At 40.4% G+C, this 19756-nt stretch overlaps 1 protein-coding gene across 2 annotated transcripts in view; it reads right to left on the reverse strand.

The window, feature by feature from the left end:
* Window positions 1–10805: 10805 nt before the first annotated feature.
* The window catches only part of LOC118778140 (PHD finger protein 24-like), a 32481-nt gene continuing 23530 nt past the window's right edge, over window positions 10806–19756 (reverse strand). Inside the window, exons 4-9 of one of the 2 annotated variants that reach the window (XM_036529517.1) lie at window positions 17848–17926; window positions 17365–17567; window positions 16963–17129; window positions 14097–14132; window positions 12354–12455; window positions 10806–11634 (exon numbers count right to left, since the gene is read on the reverse strand). In XM_036529517.1, the coding sequence (XP_036385410.1) occupies window positions 11538–11634; window positions 12354–12455; window positions 14097–14132; window positions 16963–17129; window positions 17365–17567; window positions 17848–17926 (684 nt within the window). In that variant the 3' untranslated portion in view covers window positions 10806–11537. The remainder of the gene's footprint in view (window positions 11635–12353; window positions 12456–14096; window positions 14133–16962; window positions 17130–17364; window positions 17568–17847; window positions 17927–19756) is intronic. The other variant, XM_036529518.1, reaches the window with a different exon arrangement.

Genomic DNA, 19756 nt, shown 5'->3' on the forward strand with positions numbered 1-19756 from the left:
GACTTTGTCCTGAAATCATACCTGAGATTTGTATTCAGTAACACAAAACTGTTTCGAAATGTTCATTTTAGATTTATTTTTTTACATGTTGGCTCATTCTGTATTTATGGTGACTGGTTAGGGTTAGGGTTAGAGTTCCTTCTTTGCAGGAACTGAACCTGCAACTCTTTAAAGTCCGGCTCCTTATCATCTCAAATTTCACGTAAAGTAATAATGTAATGTAAATAAATAAAACTGTAAAAAAAAAAGTAAAACAGCGTCAGTAGCTGTTCTCTGAAAAATGAGCAATGATTCATTTCAGGAGTAACATTAACTGTGTATTTTGGCGATTGAAATCGAAAGTGTCTGGAAGAAAAATAGCTGAAAATGAACGCTCAGGAAATGGCCTACATTCTATTTTCTATGTGACCAATACTGTGTGTGAAACTAAAACATTTTCTATGGATTAGAATTATCTACACAGGCTCCTGAGTATACCAATGGGGGTCTAATGACAGGAGAGTGCAGCTTTTAAAATAAGTAGAGCTAAGAGGTACTGGCAGTGACTCACTTATTTTGAAATGTGCCAAGGAAGGCAAAGTCATTTGATTGGTTTGTATGGCTCAGAGAATGTTAGCATGTGGTACCTCCACCCATAGTGATGTTCATAACACCCTTCTCACCTATTAGTGAGAAGGATTTTCCATCCTTGTCCCATGGCCAAAAACAGATGTGGGGGAAGGACCCACTGTCCTAAGACCAATACTGGCCCATCCACATCCAGAATATCCACAGACAGGGTCTATCAGTGCTGATTTGAAATGGTGCTCTGGTGGGCTGGACTCCAGGGACTGTAAATCCAAAGATTCTTGCTTTTCTGTGTACAGTACCAGTCAAATTTTTTTAACACACCTGATTAAGATAATGGGAAAATACATTCAAAGACATTTTGATCTAAAGATTTATGCTTAAATGCTTGAAATTTGTTTCTTAGACAAATATAAATAGTGAAGTTTATGCCTATGTATGAATTTATTTCCAAAAAATATTTCAAAAAATAATTTTTGGCTACTTTGAAGAATCTAAAATATAAGATAGCTTTGATTTTTAACACTTTTTTGCTCAGTGCATCATTCCATTTGTGTTATTTCATAGTTTTGATCTCTTTTCTTTCATTCTAAAATATGGAAAATAGTAAAAAAAAAAAAAAAAAAAAGAAAACCCCTTCTTGAATGGTACTGTACTGTACTGTCCTATACATCCTCCTTAAAGCTATTTCTGTCATGCATAAATCTGTCTTCCCAGCCAAATGTGGGTTACTGTAAATGCCATTGCTGTGCCTCATCAATCCAGCCATTGAAGTCTGAGATAAGGATAAACATTGTAGGCTTCTTCGCATGCAGTGCAGTATCTCTCAGACTCCTTCAGGACTTCTGCAGATCACAGCCTCCTCAGAGCCAACAGAAGCAGTCAAAAGGGCACATCTGAGATACCCTGAGTTTGCTTGTCTATATTACATTATTTATTTGCTTGGCAGACACTTCTGTCCGGGGAGACTTGCCTAGCTTACGGTTTTGCCTATCATCTCTTTATACAGCCACAGAAGCAATCAATGTCAGCTGTGAGAAAGGGTATATTTGGAGACTTTTGGATGGAACTAAAGTGATCCTAATAGACACCCAGTCATTTGCACGCACTGCTTACATTTAACAGCCATACATAACACGTGGAAGTCATAATTGCGGCATTGGTGTTTCTTTCAAAATATACCCTTAGTACCTATATTCATGGTAAAAATGTCAACATTATTTATTTGCTCAGCAAACACATATCCAGGATGACACGCTTCACTTACAGGTTTCCCTTTTACCCCTGAAGAACAGCCAAACCCTGAAGGAGTCAAGGATAGTTGTGAGGAAGAATATGGGGGCCTCGTGTCTAGAATTAGCTTGATCTCCAAAAATAACCAGTCTGGGCTCTGGCTCCCTGATTTGAAATGACAGACTCACGCCTGTGGATATCTCTGCAGCAAACAGAAGTATTGCAAAAAATAAATAAATGCAGTAATGAATGAATTAATGAATGAATAAAGACACAATTAAAACACACAAATTATAAACTATATTTAAAGTAATAATTAAATATATATATATATATTATTAATGTTCAGCTGCAAGCATCTTTAATCACATTTCCTAAGGTTAAAAAACTTTGTCACATGTGAGAATAGAACCTGCAAGCTTCTGGTTCTTGGTCTGGCTCAGGTCCTTAAGCATTATATCATACTTGTCAACATAAATGTGTCTTGGTTCAAAACAAAGAAACAGAAAATATTTGTTCATTGTTGGTCAGAAAAAGATCCCTTTGTTGACTCTTCATTGATGGATCAGAGACAGAGCAGGACAATATACATTTCATTCCTCTACAGGGTCTGTTTTTCCGACATGATGGAGGAAGGTGACGTTAGTATAGCGTACCACGTCAGAGTTGAGCTACTAAATTTGACAGCTCCGTGATGAATTCGTCGTTGCCCCCTTGTGGACACTTCTTAAGATGACATTTCTTTCCACTGCTGGAGTTGAACTCTGGAATAATGCGACTGCTGTTGAATACCTAAGTTTCATCATCTCGTTGAGATGACTCAGAGCGCGCCCGGTGACAAACAGCCAGGACACGCAATTACCATGAAGTCAAGCCTCAAAGATCGCGCAGGAAAGCGCTCATTTGAATAGAGCAACGCAGAGCTGACATTTAAAAAGAGTTAAGTGGTTCGGGGAGTTTAAAATACTTTAATTATAAAATGGATGTGGAAAATATAATTGTTTTATGTAAATTTATTCCGGTCAGCATGCGGGGTGATATCTTGTAAATAATTTAAAATTTTACTACAGGTGCTGACCAATTCCTGTTACTAAGTACCCTTGTAGGTGCTGTAAACTGTAAGTGACGCAGGAGAAATTAATTGTGTATGAGTAATTGCACAGTGCTTGCCCTGGCAATAATTTGCGTCAATAATGAATTCAAGCCTTCAGACTCACACATGCGTCAGACGCATAGCTATGAAACATTTTGCGTCCAATATAACGTTTTGCCACGTGTTTATGTAGAATTAATCTTTGCAGTAATTCATGGGAGTTTTAGAAGATGTTGCGCACGACATATCTGTAACATCTCGCTTGAAGCATCGCCGCCGTTGTTTGTGCTTATCAGTGAGCTCAAGCACGGATGCTCTTGCGGGATTTAGCCGACAGACCGTAGTCATGTAAGCATGCCCCCAGACAAGCGGAAACATTCCTGGAATTGCAGTGAAATGTTTGCTCCGCGTGAGAGGATCCAGCCTCTTCATGTTTATGTTCCTCGAATTATTGGTGTACTGTGTCCGTTCAGTACTAGTGCCTGTTATCCTGAAAGCTCAGAGCCTTTGGTTGAGCAGATAAAAGCTTGCAGACCTTGACGGAGCACTTTATTGCATCTGCAATACCTGGACATTCCTGAAACAAGGATGCAATACCGGGGATGGCCACTAGATGGGTGTGTGTGTTCTAGTGATACTGCTGAGGGGAAACGCATCTTCGATTTGAGTAAAATATGACATGGTAACGTTCTTCTTGGCACGTAAATTAAAACAAGTCAGAAGTCATTGAACATTGTACATTAGAAATTGATAAGAATTATTGCATGCTGCTCTTCCCCTGTCAGTTTTTTTTTTTTTTTTTTTTGCAAGTGTAATTAGCAAGTAGCTGATGGTGAAAGCTTGACAAGACGGAATAACAGTTAATCCATTTTTATTGATCCAAAGGAACATCTAAATATTGACCCATCCCTGGTAATAAACAGGTCACGCTCTTCTTGCGGGGCTGACAGATGGGCTGCCTTAGCTGGATTTCACCTGTACTCACGGTCAGATAGGGCCTGCATTCGGGATCACGTCTAATGCAAGAATCTGCTCTCAAGAACAAAGTGTGGTTCTGAAGAGCAATTAACATCATAAATTAACAGGCCTTAAAACCGCCTGCCCTTCAAGTGAAAATAAAGCTAATCTGGCAAGCAAGCCCCTTTCTACAAATAGTAAGAGCGCTTTCCAGACTGATCAGTCAGACCGTGCATACTCTCCGACCATTCTTTGTAATAGGCATGAGTACTGAAAGCCAGTCCATTTATTTTCCATTGCATGTTATTTCAAAAAGCCTGGATTTGGGGTATCCTGATCTCAGGGTGGGTTTTATCCCACCACACTCTAGTCAGTCTCGCTTAGCAGTGTGCAGCACATATTGGCCACTGGAACTCATGTGCTGAGAAGACATCAGTGATAAGACATCACGTGCAAGTCCTCGTTATGAGTTCCCTGTGTGATTACAACAAAGCTGCCGTCTGCTGTATTTGAGCTGTCCTATAAAACACGAGGGATGACGAGGCGTCTGCCATGATCCCGGTTCTTCTACAGCATCACTTAACACAGATGATGTGCTCTGCTTTCATAAAAAGGAGTTGTGTGTGTGTGTGTGTATGTGCGTGTGTGTGTGTGCACGCGCGCGTGAGTGGAGGCGGGAGGGCAAAGTTGCACAAGAGCAGAGAGAGCTTTCAGAGGCATGCTTCAATATTTCATTTAATTGCTCCTAAAATTGGTCAAGAAAAAAAAGCATGAAGAGGCAGGTTGGAGAGGGTGGCCTTGCGCGGGGGAATGGGCTTTGTAGGTCAGCCTGTTAAAGGTGGATTTAAGGTGGTAAGCGGGTTTCCTCATGCTCTTCTGATGGGTGGTGATGTGCCTCCTTAATTGTGGACCGGACCTTTTCCACTTGTGTCTTAGCCTGAAGTTCTACCCCTCTTTTCAACCAATCCAGCCAAACATGACGTGCACTTCTGTTTATCTCTTTCTCAAACCAAGCACTGTTGTTGTATACAATGCAGTAAGTTACTGACATCTACAGAGCAGACGGATGGACAAGTGCTACGATGGCAAGAGTACTGGACTCTCTGTGAACCTAAGGGCTGACTTTAAATCTCTAATTGTGTCCTGCCGTACACTCAGCAATAGTTGCTAAGGTCGAAATTCCGCTTCAAGAAGATTCAGGGTGTACAGTTGACAAAAATATCTTAAGTATCTAAATGGTGTCCGCAAAGCAACTTGCTAATGCAAATTCTGTGTTTCATTATGGGATATTAAAAATTGAAATCTTCAAAAAAGGGAAAAGCCACATCAATAATGAAAATCTCATGTTTCCAATTAAAAATTGAAGTATGTGGGAGTGAAAAAGTGGATAACTCAGTAAATACTGCTGTCTGCAAAGCGAAAGAATAGCATTAGGTGACTTAAACACCACTGTCTGCGTTAAAGTGTGCGTTTAGTGTGCAGGTGCTTAAATGACGCTGAGCCGAGAGCTGCGGCTGTGTGCCTCTCCTGGGGGGTGAGGAAAGACCTCCCCCCGGTGAAAAGGGGAAGGCAGTCAAAGGCTTCAGTAATGCCGCCGACATAATCACACGTGACAGTGCATGGGGCTTGCCATTAAAGGAGCCCGCCAATCTTCAGAGATTTACCGAAGGGGGTGGGGGATGGGGAGGGGGTAACCTCCCCTTCCTCCCTCTCTCTGACATGTAGAGTCTTTGATTTTTTATATATATATATATATATATAAATATATATATATATATATATATATATACACACATGTACGCATAATGTGCGTATTTGTTGAATGAGCACACACAGCAGATATCTGACTAAGCTAATTCTACATGTTCTTGCATATTTAATTGTCATTTTGAAGGTAACTTGTATGTGTGTGTGTGAGTGTGGGCTGTGGTGGGGAGGGGGTGGGGGGGCTGATCAAGTAAGTACTTAATGTACTCTTTCTAGCACTTCATTTGATTTTCATTTGAACTTCATTTGATTGACTGAAAAACACTGCACATAAAGTATATACTGTATTTATATCCTACTCAAATTTAGTAACGTTTGTTAAAAACATATACTCACAAAACATATACTCACATTTTATATCTTTCTTACACAGTGTGCATTAATTTAACTGTATCAAAAGTCATTATTCCCAAATGCATTATGGTCCTTGCTGACATGTAGCTAGCTGCACAGTGATTCAAGTGCTGCACATTGCAATTTGCATGAATCTATCACAAACACATTCCTTTAGGGAGGTGGAGGGATGCTTGGGAGAACAGCACCAGAGATCAGCAAACGCCTTCTCCAAGTTAGAGATCTGCTAAAAAAATTGCTTTAATAAAGTGTGGCTTCCCATAACATCACATTCATAGTCATGCCCGTACCTATATGAGGAACATAAATTCACTATGTGTCCTCATAAGCCTCATGTGACTTTCCTAGTAACACACAGTCTGTCTTAAGCCTGAGATTTTCTCTTAGGTCTTAAGTCTGAGATTTTATCTTCTCTGTAATAAGTACACTCCTAACTTTACCTCATGACAAGAATTTTAAGAGAAATTTTAATGCATTTAATAATGTACTCCCATAATCTTTATGAATATGGCCTTAGAGCTCCCCGCAGTCTCCCGTGTTTTACTCCTGTACCTCCGATAAAAATTTATTCCCGAGGATCTGTAATGGGATTTAAGCGAGGTGACTGTGGTCAAGTCATAACCCAAGTTCTCTTCCTTAAACATCCTCTTTAGATGAACAGAAGTGGTGTTATCTTCTTATCGCATGCCTCCAAATGCTTCCACCCGCACTAATCTCTTAAAAGGCTTCAAACCCATTGTGAAGCTCAGGTCAAAAGTAATGACTATGGAAATTCATCTCTACGTGATGAAGTCTTTCGACTGCCAGTTTATTGTTACAAATGTTTGCGCAGCTGCTAGGTATTAGGTAAAATGTAATTACCGTGTCATTACTCAGATCTGCATGTCATTTGAGTTGATGTGCAACCATAATTATCTGAAACAAAAAAAGACAATTGAAGTTATGTGTTCTTCAGTTTATTTTGAATTATAATTTAGCACTGTAAATAAATTGAAGTAACTTTTCGTTGTCATTATTCCCAACTGAGCAGCACACAGTGAGAAGAATGGATGCCCATCACTGTTCATTTAAAGGTCCCCGGATCATCACTGATACATGCAGCCATTATTACATGGTGGGGGATTTTAATGACACATTACAAACTAAAGATGTTAATTGGCTTTAAACTGAGCAACGATTACAGGGCACAACGACATAAGCACTATAGCAAAAGTATATCTCTCCCTTTAAAGGACACACAAAGGTACATGTATTACCAGTTTATTTTATAATTGTCATTTAACATGCTCAAGTAATCAGTGAAATGAGTCTGAAGCTTTCTGATCAATGGCAATACATTAAATGAACCTCAACAGCAAATCTGTGTCATGTTGCTATGTAATTGCTAAGTCATTGTATGTTTATGCTACTGTTGTCTGATATCTGTGCGAATTCTAGGTAAATGTCTGTGAATTGGATATTGTGTTGATATGCTACGCAGCAAATAGCCCACTAGGACTGCTCTACATCAGAGAAAGTGTCCAGTTTGACATATCAAACACCCACAAAGTCAGTGGTTTTATACTGAAAAACATGGCTAACAAAACACTTCCCTAGGATTTAGTCTTACATAGAACTACTTAGTTCTGTTGCTGTTGAGAGTGAGAGGCTACATGATATTTTCTTCTGTGACATCTCACAGAGCTGTGAGATTGTCACAGTGTTACAGTGTTCAGTCAGCCATCACAGGACTTCATCGCATAGCGCACTCCCCTCACAAGCTTCACATTCCCAACAGTTTCCAAAAAAAAAAAAAACACAGTCAGCGTGATGTGACCTCTATGAGCAGTCAGTCAATCTGAGCGGCATGTTTCCTAAACACAGTTTTTTCACTGCATTTCCCGCTTGCATTCTTCCCCTCGTGAAGAAAAGCTTAGCATGCCGGAAATAACAGATATAAGACAAATAAACCACCATCCGGTGCTGCATCTCCACAAGGACATGGTCATCCTTGCAGTGCACTCTGATCATGACTGGGCTGCACATGAACCACTGTGTGTCTGCTGGGAATCCCATTGCTAGGATATCCTGCACTGTTACTGTTCCATAAAGTACTGCAGCTTGACAGTGACTGCTTAAAGACCACCGTGGACTGTTTACTGAGAGAGACGATTTTACTATTAAAAATGTGACAATGATCATCTTCAGTGTATTTCTTGTTGGATCTTAAAAGTCACTGGAAGATTTAAATTAAATATTTCAACAGAATTTCAACAGGGAAAGTGTATAGTTGGGGCACACACCAACTGAATGACCCCTCCGGGACCCTTTATAAACACTCATGAAATCAACGACCGTCTCACGTCTGAACTGGAAGCAGCAAATATGTCTGACCAGTCATTTTACCTACATTTTGTTTTGTCGCGGAACAACCCCAGCGTCTTTTTAAAGCTCAGATTGGTGCTCTGTGGATTGAGTCCTCATTTATTCATGTGCCTGGTGGACGAACATCAACCAAAAAGAAGTTGGGTTATAAATTCGTCACGAACGAGTTACACAACTCCTCCAGCTACTCCACTTTTTCTTCCAGCTCCACAATCAGAGTACCACAACCAGATCCCACTTGTAAAACTTCCAGTCTTACTTTCTTCCAGAACACCTCTTAAAGGACTCCCCTCCTCAGTCAAATGTGTGCTTTCATTATGCAGAGGCTGTGCTGCTTCAAACTGAGCCAGGAGGCGCAGTTCATATTTCAGACCTCTTTCACGCCTGGTGGAGTTCACAGCTCGGTGGTTCTCGGTGCAGATTACCCAGCTTTCTCCCTCATCCTCCCCTCTTGACTCTGTAGGTCAAATCACCTGAGTCACTGCTAGAGTGCTGCATATGAAAATAAGATTCACCATCGCTGGCGTCTCTTGCCATGTAATGAACCGAGGTCAGCTCTCTTCTCGATAATCTTGTCTCAAGAGCCATTGAGTTTTCCAGCTTTTCAGGTCATGGGCTTTCCCTGTGTCTGAGTACCAATCCAACCGGAAGATGCTGGCTATGACACAATGCCTTGCATTTCCTGAGACCTAACTCACCCTGCAAGCTGCTTAGAACAGGGAATACTAATGCTAATACTGATACTAATAGTGCAATTAATAGTCAATTAATGCTCAGACATTGGCTTTGTCTCTTCCTGCCATTTGAGGTGTTTTTCTTTGAGTATTATGGTCTACATTTCTGCTGTTTGCTTGCTGTTTGTTGCTCCAGGGGTGTTTCATTAAGGCTTCTGTATTATAGAAAGCATGTTTTAAAAGATGGTTTTTGAGCTTACATTTGAAACCAGACGTGCTTAGGGGTGCATTAACAGCCCAGATGGACCTCAGTGCACCCCCAGCTGTCTCCTTACATCCGAATGTCTATATAGTATTTTTCATACGTTTTTTTAAGATCTGACTTTTTGTGCCCTCCCCCTGTGGATTGCAATTGCACCCCTCTGTATTTCTCCTGGCAGCAGGCCTGAACCAGATAAGGACTTCCTGTCTCTTCAGCTTTTTGTTTGTGTGGTAACAAGCTGTCCACTACAGAACACAGACTAGACAACTCCAGCAGGCCAGATCACCATAAAGGGGCACACAGGAAGTAAACCGTTAACTGATCAGAGGTGAACTGAGGAGGGAGGTTATCGACAGCATTGTAACTGTAGTAGAATATTGTAAAATCAATACAAAATGAGATGTGAAGCCTGTGGAAGAATAAAGAACCTGTGTCAGGCAATCACCGATTTTTTTTTCTCACCAGAATTATCACTGCAGAGCTGGATTTGTGGCAGGAACTCAATGGTCAATGCCACAAATCTAAGTGGGACTGGGACTTTGCAGTGGCTGTGATTGCACTGCAGTGTGGCGTGGTGATGCAGTCCAGGAAATGGCCTCTTTGATGCATAATTCACTTCGGCCATCAGCTGCCTCCCTGACAAAGACATGCATCGATTTTCTCCACATCTGTGGCGCTGTGGTCCTTGCCCATGGAAATATGTAGGCTCAGTGACACACACAGGCACATTATACACTATGCTGATGAAATGGTACTCATCACCTCTGTGGGCGGCAATCAGCATTACAGAGATGGTTCATGTGCTGGCCCTGCAGTGAACTGGCTTTCTTTAAAGGTGGAATTCTTGTATTTGTAATGTTACATAATTTGGTCCTCTATTATTTTTTACTATGTGAAATGAGCATGTTCTGGTGCACTGTTATTCACTCATATTAATCAATAATATTAATCAATAATATTTTATATTACTATCACTTAGGTGGCAGACGTTTGTGGCATTTCAACCAAAACTGATCTGCAACTCAGTCGAACTGTACTGATTCACTCTCACAGAGACCAGTGTCATCGCAAGAGTATATGTCATCTTTATTTCATTGCTGATGTACATAATAAAGTGTCACTGTCCAATCTAAACTTTCAAAGGACACACATATCAGTTATTTCCCTTTTAAAACATTTTATATTTTAGCTCCCAGATGATTCAAATTAGCTCTGGAAGAAGTGCAAAAACCACCCATCCAGCCTAGTGTGAGGTTCAGTTGCACTTACTGTATACATGATCTTCTGACAAGGAAATGTTGACAAGACTGTTTAGCTTTAAGTAAAAACGTTGATTAATTTTCTTAAGTGTTTTCTTATTATGAGAGAAGTCCTCATCTGGCTTCCATTTCTCCCTAACTCAAGATTTTTTAGATAAGAATGTTGAAGATTACTTTTTTCAATTTCATGTTTTCTTATGCGCATCCCATTCTTCTCCTTAAGATTTTTTCCGATAAGCAGACATTTTGCTTTAAAATAATTAATCTTTTCAGATAAAAACAGCAGCTCTCTGACAGCCCCCCCAAAGGCCTCTTCCCATAATAACACATGAAAACACTTAAGAAAGTCAGGTTTTTACATTCTTACTTTGAGATAAATTGTCATAAAAAGAGAATATACTGCAAGCACTGTGTAAGTGTCAGTGCATCTGGTTTCATTTTAGAGCGTCAGTGCTTACATTTGCATCGCTTTGCATTAGCCTTTTTTGTACAGTTTTTCAGTAGTTTATTGTATTTACCATTAACAAGACTAAAATATATATTATCAGCTTAACAACTGCTATCTTATTCACATCTTTTATTCATCACATTGATTTCAGAAATCATACAGCTGTATCGCAACATGAGTGATATTGAGGAAAGTGCTGTGGTACCCATAGCCGTAAGGAATAAGAACAAATACATGTTTTATTTATACTTATATATTTGTATATCTGTCTATAAATAGATGTTGATCTTTTGTGCCTGTGCCAACAACAGCTGGTATTTGATTTAAGCAACGATCAATAGGTCTGTACTTAATGAATTTAAAGCCAACAAAAAAGTCTGAATCATCTTGATTTGTGTGAAGCAAAAAGGAAAAAAAAAAAAACAACGATTTTCGATTGCGCCATCAGTTCGTTCCGTGAGTGGTTGCGTCTTGTCGGCCCACAGTCGTCCCGGATCGTGCTGTCTCTTGGTTCCACTGCCTCTCTTGCCTGGAGGACTCGCGGCAGCAGCTGGGAGGGTTACACTGGAGGGCGGAGGTGGACAGCTGAGCTGTTGGGGCGCGCTGCGAGGATGTATATGGCACTTTCCTTCAGGAACTCCTGCCAGTTCACCTGTCTGCAGAGACCAACCGCAGACCAACCACATGTTACACTGGCCACTGCCCTCACATTCACAGTGCCACTGAAAGCTAGTTAGCTCTGTTTGCATTGCAGTGTCAAAGTACATTTACTGTGGCAGTCTAAAAAGAATCGCAGTTCAGCAACCAATTTGGTGGATTTTTTTTAATGCAGTGAACATACATTTTATTTGAATCACAACTCTTCTTCAGCATAAATGCAAATTCAAATCAACTTATTAAAAACTTAAATCAACTTATTAAAAACACTCAGGTTTTGCTTTTTAAAGTCTGCTAATTTTCATAGTTACGCAAATAATGCCAATTTCCATCACACAACATGCACAAAGTTGGACGTCAGCTTTCTAAAGTCACACGAATTTACAGTGATGGGAACATACCTAACAGCATTTTCTAGAATAACTGACACATGGCCTCTGAAAAAAGCGTTTAATACGATTCTTCAGTATTTATTAGATAATAATGAAATAAGAGATTTGAAATAGATGTGTTTCTTAAATATTTTCCTCTTACAGAAGCAAATATCAATATCACGAAGACTAAATGCGAAAGAGTGAGAAAATGACAGCATTATCTAATGTTGTCATATTGATACATTATTTTTTTCACCAGTCTTTTTCACCAAAATAACTAAAACCCCAACAGACTGAATAATGAATAATGTATAATGAATAATAAAGCTGGAAGCTGAGCAAACCTGTTGTCGTCCTTTTCAGAGGAGAGCAGCATTTTCTCTCGACTCCTTTCACTGCTGGAGCTTGCCGGACTGCTCTCCGAGATGGGGCCAACATGACTGATGCTGCAATACAGACGGAACATGTAGCACTTTATCACTGTATCACCGTGGTACTCAAAGTGTCCAGGAACATCCCAGCACCAACAAGTGGCCTACACTCCTTAGGAACATAGGACATTAGGCAATATTAACATGCAGTCAGTATGATATGCAATATAGGTATTACTCCTGTATGTTTTTTTTAAACTCTGTATAGTTCTGTATGCGATGTATATGAAAGGGGGTCTGTGACCAGAATTTTGGCCATTAGGAATAACCACTCCACCATGATGCAGAGATAGCCACATACAGCGCCTTGAAAAAAGTATTCAGACCCTTGACCCATTGCTACATTTTATTGAATTACAAATGATACATTGAAGCATATTCCAGTTTTTTATATTTCTTAAAAATATTTTCTATCATAAAACCAATGTGAATATCTGAAAAAAAATGTGAATATATCGTTACATTAACCTTCTGCTCAGTTTGTGTATCTCCATTATATATGCATATTATGTGTCTGATGGTTGAAGCCGAGATGGGGCTACGCTGTGCTACGTCTCCTGTAATAACGGGAGGGTAATAAGCAGAGTCACCTCAGCAATACGCAGACATATAACGCTAAAGAGGGTCTGCTGTACACTTAAGGAGCAACACTATTTCATACAGACTCCCATGTTCAATTGCAACCCAGATGCAAATGTACCTATTAACCTCCCTTTCATCCCTCTGCCTCCACAGTAATTATCCTGTGCAGCCATAAAGAGGCGAAAGAGCGGCTTTCTGCCTGAGTTGATGTCTGCGAGATTGAATTGGGCTGCATGCAGTTGCACACGTCTTCAGCCAGCATGCTCCCTCTCAAATCCCTGCAGCCCACCATGCTGACAGATGATTACAGAAAAGTCCATGTTTACTTCATAATTAAATATGATAAGAAGGTAGGATCTCCCAGGATTAATTAAATCTTAATGTACTACAAAGACCATACAATATATCAAAATTGTTATTCCTATATGTCAGCACTTAGCATGAGGTGCTGTTTGGAAAACAAACAATCTATTTATGGTACGTCTGTTTTGTGTTATTTTTGGAATATGATCTGTTTTGCTGGCTTGCAATAAAAATGACAATCAAACCAATACACGTTAGCAAACCAATTTATGCACAAGTAAAGAAATAAAACACAAATGCCAGCAAACCAATATACAATGTAACCACGCTGTCCCATTAATTCATACACCCCATCAATCAAAATGAATAAATATCAAACCATCAAACCATATACCCAAAGCCAAACCAATGCATCTAAAAACAAAACAAAACAAACATCTGCCAACAAGCCAATACATTTTCCAAACAAGTCAATGCGTTTCCCCAACAAGTCAACAAATAATGCATAGGAACTGTTAATCCTAAATGGCATCAAATAAATTGGGGTTATGTTGTCCTGAGGAAGTAAGCTTGTGACACCACTGCACTAGAGGTAAATATCAATTGATGGCTTGAGGGAAACATCCCGTTGCAGTTTTAGCCTTTAGCCTCAAGAGGGCCACAGCCAAAGGTCAGAGAAGGACCGGAGCTGGGACATAATGCATAGGGGTGCAATCCAAAAGCATGGGAAGAAATGAGCGCAGACCACACATGCAGCCCCCTCCAACTTACCTCAGACTGAGCACAGGGGAACAGAGTCCCATAAGTCTGTGTGAAAACGGCACATGCAAGACAGGTGAGACGGGTGGGAAGGAGAGAGCAGTGGGCACTGTGACCGTGCGAGAGGCTGTTTGAACTGGACCGCAGGCTCATAGGGTCCGCATAGTCTCTCACTGTGACGCTGGGAGATGCCACACGTGGCACTGCGTGTACGTGTCACAGCCGTCATTCCTGGAAAAACCCTATCGAGATTGTACATCCAAGGTAGGAGCACAGTCTCTCTTTATATTTGAATATCAATGTTAATTTTTTTTTTCAATGGTTATGTAACATTTTTTGTTTTTGTTTTTATGTTTATGTCAAAGGGACCAACAGCTTGGATTTGTTATTTTACAGTTCAGGATAATGCAAAGCAATGCGATGACTGAATTACAGCCAAAGTCCTCCACATTCACAACAAAGCAATGACACAGGGCCTGCCAGTGTGGGTCACACATAATTACACTTGTCAGGGCTATTGAAAGCCGTTCTCGACCCCACGACCCCACTCTTAGCAGATGCTCTAACTTCGCTGTCCCACGTTTATTTTCCAGAATGTTCCGTGGTACAATTGACACCCCCCACTCCCACACAGGACTGGTGATACGACCTTCCGAATGATTGGCAGAATTTCCATTTTAATGACGGTGTGGGTGGAGAGGTTGCTGCTCACCACCTCCCACGTTAAAGCAAAAGCAGCAATGAACATCTGCCTTTTTATCAAACTGAATGAACAAAGTTAGGATACTGAGCCAAACCCTCAGTTCTTTTTTTTTTGGCCTGTGTTTTTCTTCAGGAAACTGCATGAAATTGCAAAGGCATTGTGACACACACGTAACGAATCGCTGTGATAGTGAGTTATCAGTCATAATCTCACTCGATCCCTCTGTCACACCTCTCAGAAGCTAAATTCACTAAAGGGCTACAAACCCTGACATCCATTAATACACCACTATGGTCAGTTCGGGTTGACTTTTCTATTATTAAATGGTTACGTATTGTGATTAGTGGGTTTTATGCTTTGGCATCATATAGGCTTTCCCCCCTGTATTTCTCTCTTTTTCTCTCTCTCTTCTTTCTGTCTCTGTTTCACATTCTTCTGTCTTTACAAGTCAAATATCTCCTTCGCCCCATTACCCTGTTTGCTCTTGCTGTGTTAAGTTATCCACTTTCAAATGAGTCGGGGAAATTCAGCCCAATGACGTGCCTGATTTCAAACACACTGGCTTTCATTAAGGACCCATCCATCATAAATACCAGCAGACCTACCATTCGACTGATTCATTTCCCTTCCTCACACCTTGCAAAAGGGAAAATAAATTAATCTGTCAGGAACTGTGGCAATATATAAATACTGTAATGTAATATCAGAACTTCATAAATCTTTATCAACTGGCCAAAATAATCATATAAAAGTTAATAAGTAATTAGTGGCAGTATAAATAAATCTGAAACTCCAAGAATCACTACTGACCCACAAATTTAAATTTGGAATAAATTTGGAATTTGTTTGCAATACTGCTTGATGCACTTGTTCCTTTTAAAAGATAAGTTGAAATAACCTCTAATAAATGTACTTTTCCATGGCACAGGAGAGACGGTGAAATACATTTGATACAGCAGTACTGTGAACGGACAAGACGACATCTTTGTTTTCACGCTCTCTCTCCTGTCATTCCTGCATTGTCAAAGCCCGATCTGAATCATCACGGCAGCAGCGGAGAGGATGAGGGAAGAGAGGGAGAGTTCAGCGCTGGTCGGAGTGTGAAAACTGCACTTAATGAACTGGAACTTGAGTGCTGACAAAAGCTTTGACGTGGGCGAACGGGGAAAAACAGCAGCCAGCAACAGCAACAACAGCAACAAAGAGCGGGTTTCTGTTTAACGAGTCAACACCCTCTCGCAATTAGAGAGACATCTGACATTCTTTCAGCTGCAGCGTTCTGTCCCTCTTTATTTTGGATTGCCACCAGGTGTGTTCAGCTTCACGCTCGCCCGCAAACGTTCTGGGACTGCAGTAATTACGGTGTGTCCTCCACGGCTAAAGAAGATAAAGCAGCGCAATTATGGGATGTTACGTGAGCGCCGTTACTCGAGAAATAAATCAAAGATTTGCCGGTGTGTGTGTGTCAGCATCCGAAACACACTCACTCATCAGATGAATATGTGGAACGCGCATGCACCTGCTCCTTAGTTTGGTGGGTGTAGATTCATCGGAGATTCATACATTCATTGGGCTCAGAAGTAAAGTCTGTTATTATACGTCTCGTTTGTTGCGGATAAACCTTGCTTTTGTACACTTGTTACGTGCTTCATGTACTTTAGGGCATTACCGCACTTTAACACATGGTTTTGAAATTGATTGTTGCAGCAATTCTCTTCTGTATGGTACTGGTTATTACATCACCATGTGATGTACTGACACATGATCAGATGCGGCCTGTTGCTTCCTGTATGAACTGTTGTTAATGTGGCTTTTTTATACACATTCAGATCATATGCAAATCACTCTGGATAAGCATCTTCCCAATGCAAAAATGCTAATACAAATGTTGGCAGGAGCTACACGCATCTTACTACCATAGCTAGCTCAAACAGCTTTTTATGAATCATTCAAACAAGTGGCCTGGCATTATCTGTACGTGCTGTTCTGTGTGTGGCCTTGTCATATGCACTTAACATACCCTTGCTTTGCAAGTCATTCTGGATAAGAGCATCTGCTTTATGACTAAACGTAACACAATGTAAAACAGCAGAATATGACAGTTTATAGTAAGTGGACGTGGTCCAGACTGTCATTGGGTGTGTGCCAATATATAGCAGGCATTGGATCTCTAACCTCACATTGCATGACTGAGACTCCTTGGTGTGCTTCTGGAACCATGACTGCTGCGCCCTGCGGGCCTCTCCCCCAGTGATGAGACCATCTTTGTCCTGGTCCAAACCGAGGAACACCGACCGCGCGCGGTCCCTCTCTTTTGCCGTTAGCAGCCTCACCAGGGAATTCTGGGTAAAGAAAAAGAAACACTGCCTTTGTGATAACTTTAGCAGCTTTCAAATGCATGAAGTGATTGGCATTTCATTAGTCAAAGCTAAAGACAAATGGCCTAGTGGTCACATTTAATGCCCCCCCCTTACAGTGGAGACCGTACTCCTGGAATGGACCAAAAGTTTTGCACACTTGGTTTATAAGGTTGAGGCACCAGCTAGAGCCCTCAGAAACAGAGCAAAGATTGCATACCTCAGTGCGAAATTTTTTCAGCACCCCCAAGGACTCATGGTAGAGGAAGTCAACCCACTCGACATGACCCCGTTTTTCTGGGTCCAGGGCAGAGAATTGGACCAAAACCTCCTCCTCTTGCTCCTCTGATAAGTCCTTCTCGAACAACTGCTTGGACACAAAGTGCTTGTAGTGTAGGAGCTCGTCCGAATTTAGGCATGACTCTGAGGGACATGAACAGCAAGCAATCAATCATGTGATCAACAGTCCATTAATGGCTAACTGTCTAATAACTCATGTACATTTTTTAATTATGTTTTTGTTTAATTATGAATTATGAATAGGCCCCCTTTGAGTTTTTTTTCCTCAGCATAACATATTATCACACACAGAATACACAAAAAACCTGCATATTGGATGATACACAGAGTAAAAGGTTGGCATATAAAATGCTACACAATACAAAAATACCTTCAACGAGTACAACCATGTCGTTTGGCTTACCTGGAATGATCTTGCATTGTTTGAATGTCTCCATGAGGCTGTACATCTCTTCTTCAGTGAGGAGTAGGTTAACATTGTCCTGAAAGGAATTCATTCATTCATTTATACGTCAGGGAGGCAGTCATCCAGAGCAGTATCAATTTATACAGCTGGATTTATTCACAAGCAATTTATTTTCAAGCCAAACTTTCAGCCTTCTGACTGCAAGACCACTTTGTCATACAACCACCATAATTTTTGGTCTCTACAGTAATACCCACATATTTAAGCTGTCATTATTATGTTCTTGTCTTCAGTGAAGAATAATGGTGAGCAGAAGTACTTTTCAAAAGCATGCTAAAAATTGTAATAAAAAAAAATATATAATGTACCTTAACAAACATGTAATGTCAGCTCAACACCTGTAAAGGGTTGTTTGCTAAATGAATTGCACTATAAGACTACTACTAAGTGCGTGTTTACACGATAATGCAATACCCATATTGCATATACCCATGTGCAATATATGTTAAAGTGGAGGTATTGGTGCTGCATTTCCTGGACTGGAACACTGAGTGAAACCGAGAACACAGGAAAGAACAGAGTACTGGCACTAGCATATTCAAAACTGCGAATGCTGAATTTTCAGTGTTTGTAATCTTCTAGCCTGTAAAACACGTCTGTTCCTAATTTGTGTGTATGTATCAGTAGCTATAATGTATTTATGTATCACAAATGTAACAACATGACAATTTTTAGGAAACAATGAACTATGGCAATAAGGTAGCTAATTAGCTTATTGCATTAAAATGCAAACGACAAAATGTCAGCTAAGCAGCTGCAGAGCTGGCAGTTGAGAAATGACAGGAAATGGCAGTAGTGTATAATGAGCTTCACAAAGTTAGGCAGGTCTGCAGCTCCAGCACGTCCTTCCACTGTGGGGTCGCATACTGTATCCTGGTCTCTTCTCATGTCTGTTTTAGCCCCCGTGTGGTGGAATGAAGTTCCACAACAGTCAGCACAATGGACTCGCTGGCCGTCTTCAGGCTGAAGCAAATTGAAGACTCTCTTTGAAGACCTCTTCTAACTGCATCTTGACTCCCCTCACCTCAGCTTTCCACTTTCCCCGCACTAGCACGCTGATTATGCTGCAGCAAGTTATTCTAAATTCTACGTCTGCTTTTCTCCGGGGCACTTTATGGTAATTGTAGCAGTCTATTACACATTCACTCTTTAGTTCTTATGTCATTTCCTTGATTGTGCTTTTAATAAAAATGTTCATAAAATGTTCTTTATGGTATTATGGTTAATATTACACTCTATCATACATCAACATTAGTTCAAATGTTTGATGTGAACATGTACTGGTTCATTTTTAAACACTAATGTACCTTGTTCTGTAAGTCACTCTGGATAAGAATGTCTTCCAAATGAATAAATGTAGGCACACAGCATTCCACAGCTTTCAGCAGGCAGCCTTTTATGAAACATTAATTTAATTCCTATCAAATTGCTTTAAAACAATGCACCATATTACAGAGTGAATAGAACTGTAAAACGCATGAATGTCTGCATCTAATGTCGTAGGCCATATCCACTTCATTAGTACGAGAGTGACACCTTAAGAATCCTGCTCATTCTCAAGGCTGAAGCTTCCAGTTTCCAGTTCAATACCCTCATTGCAGAGAGCATTTTCTCTGTATGGCTGTGTAGTTGTTTTCCTGCCTTTCAGCCAGCTGCAACTAATTGCTCTCTCTCTGATTACAATTATCCATAATACGAAATGTTGCCAGAATGAAAATCATTCAATTACCCTGTGAAAAGAGTTCATATTCAGGTCCTCACTTCTGTCTGCACTTTGGCGAAGGCATCCATCACAAAACATTACTCATCATCAGAAGAGGTGTACTACACAGACAATAGTGCCACC

The sequence above is a fragment of the Megalops cyprinoides genome, chromosome 5 (assembly GCF_013368585.1).
Source record: "Megalops cyprinoides isolate fMegCyp1 chromosome 5, fMegCyp1.pri, whole genome shotgun sequence".
Lineage (NCBI taxonomy): Eukaryota > Metazoa > Chordata > Actinopteri > Elopiformes > Megalopidae > Megalops > Megalops cyprinoides.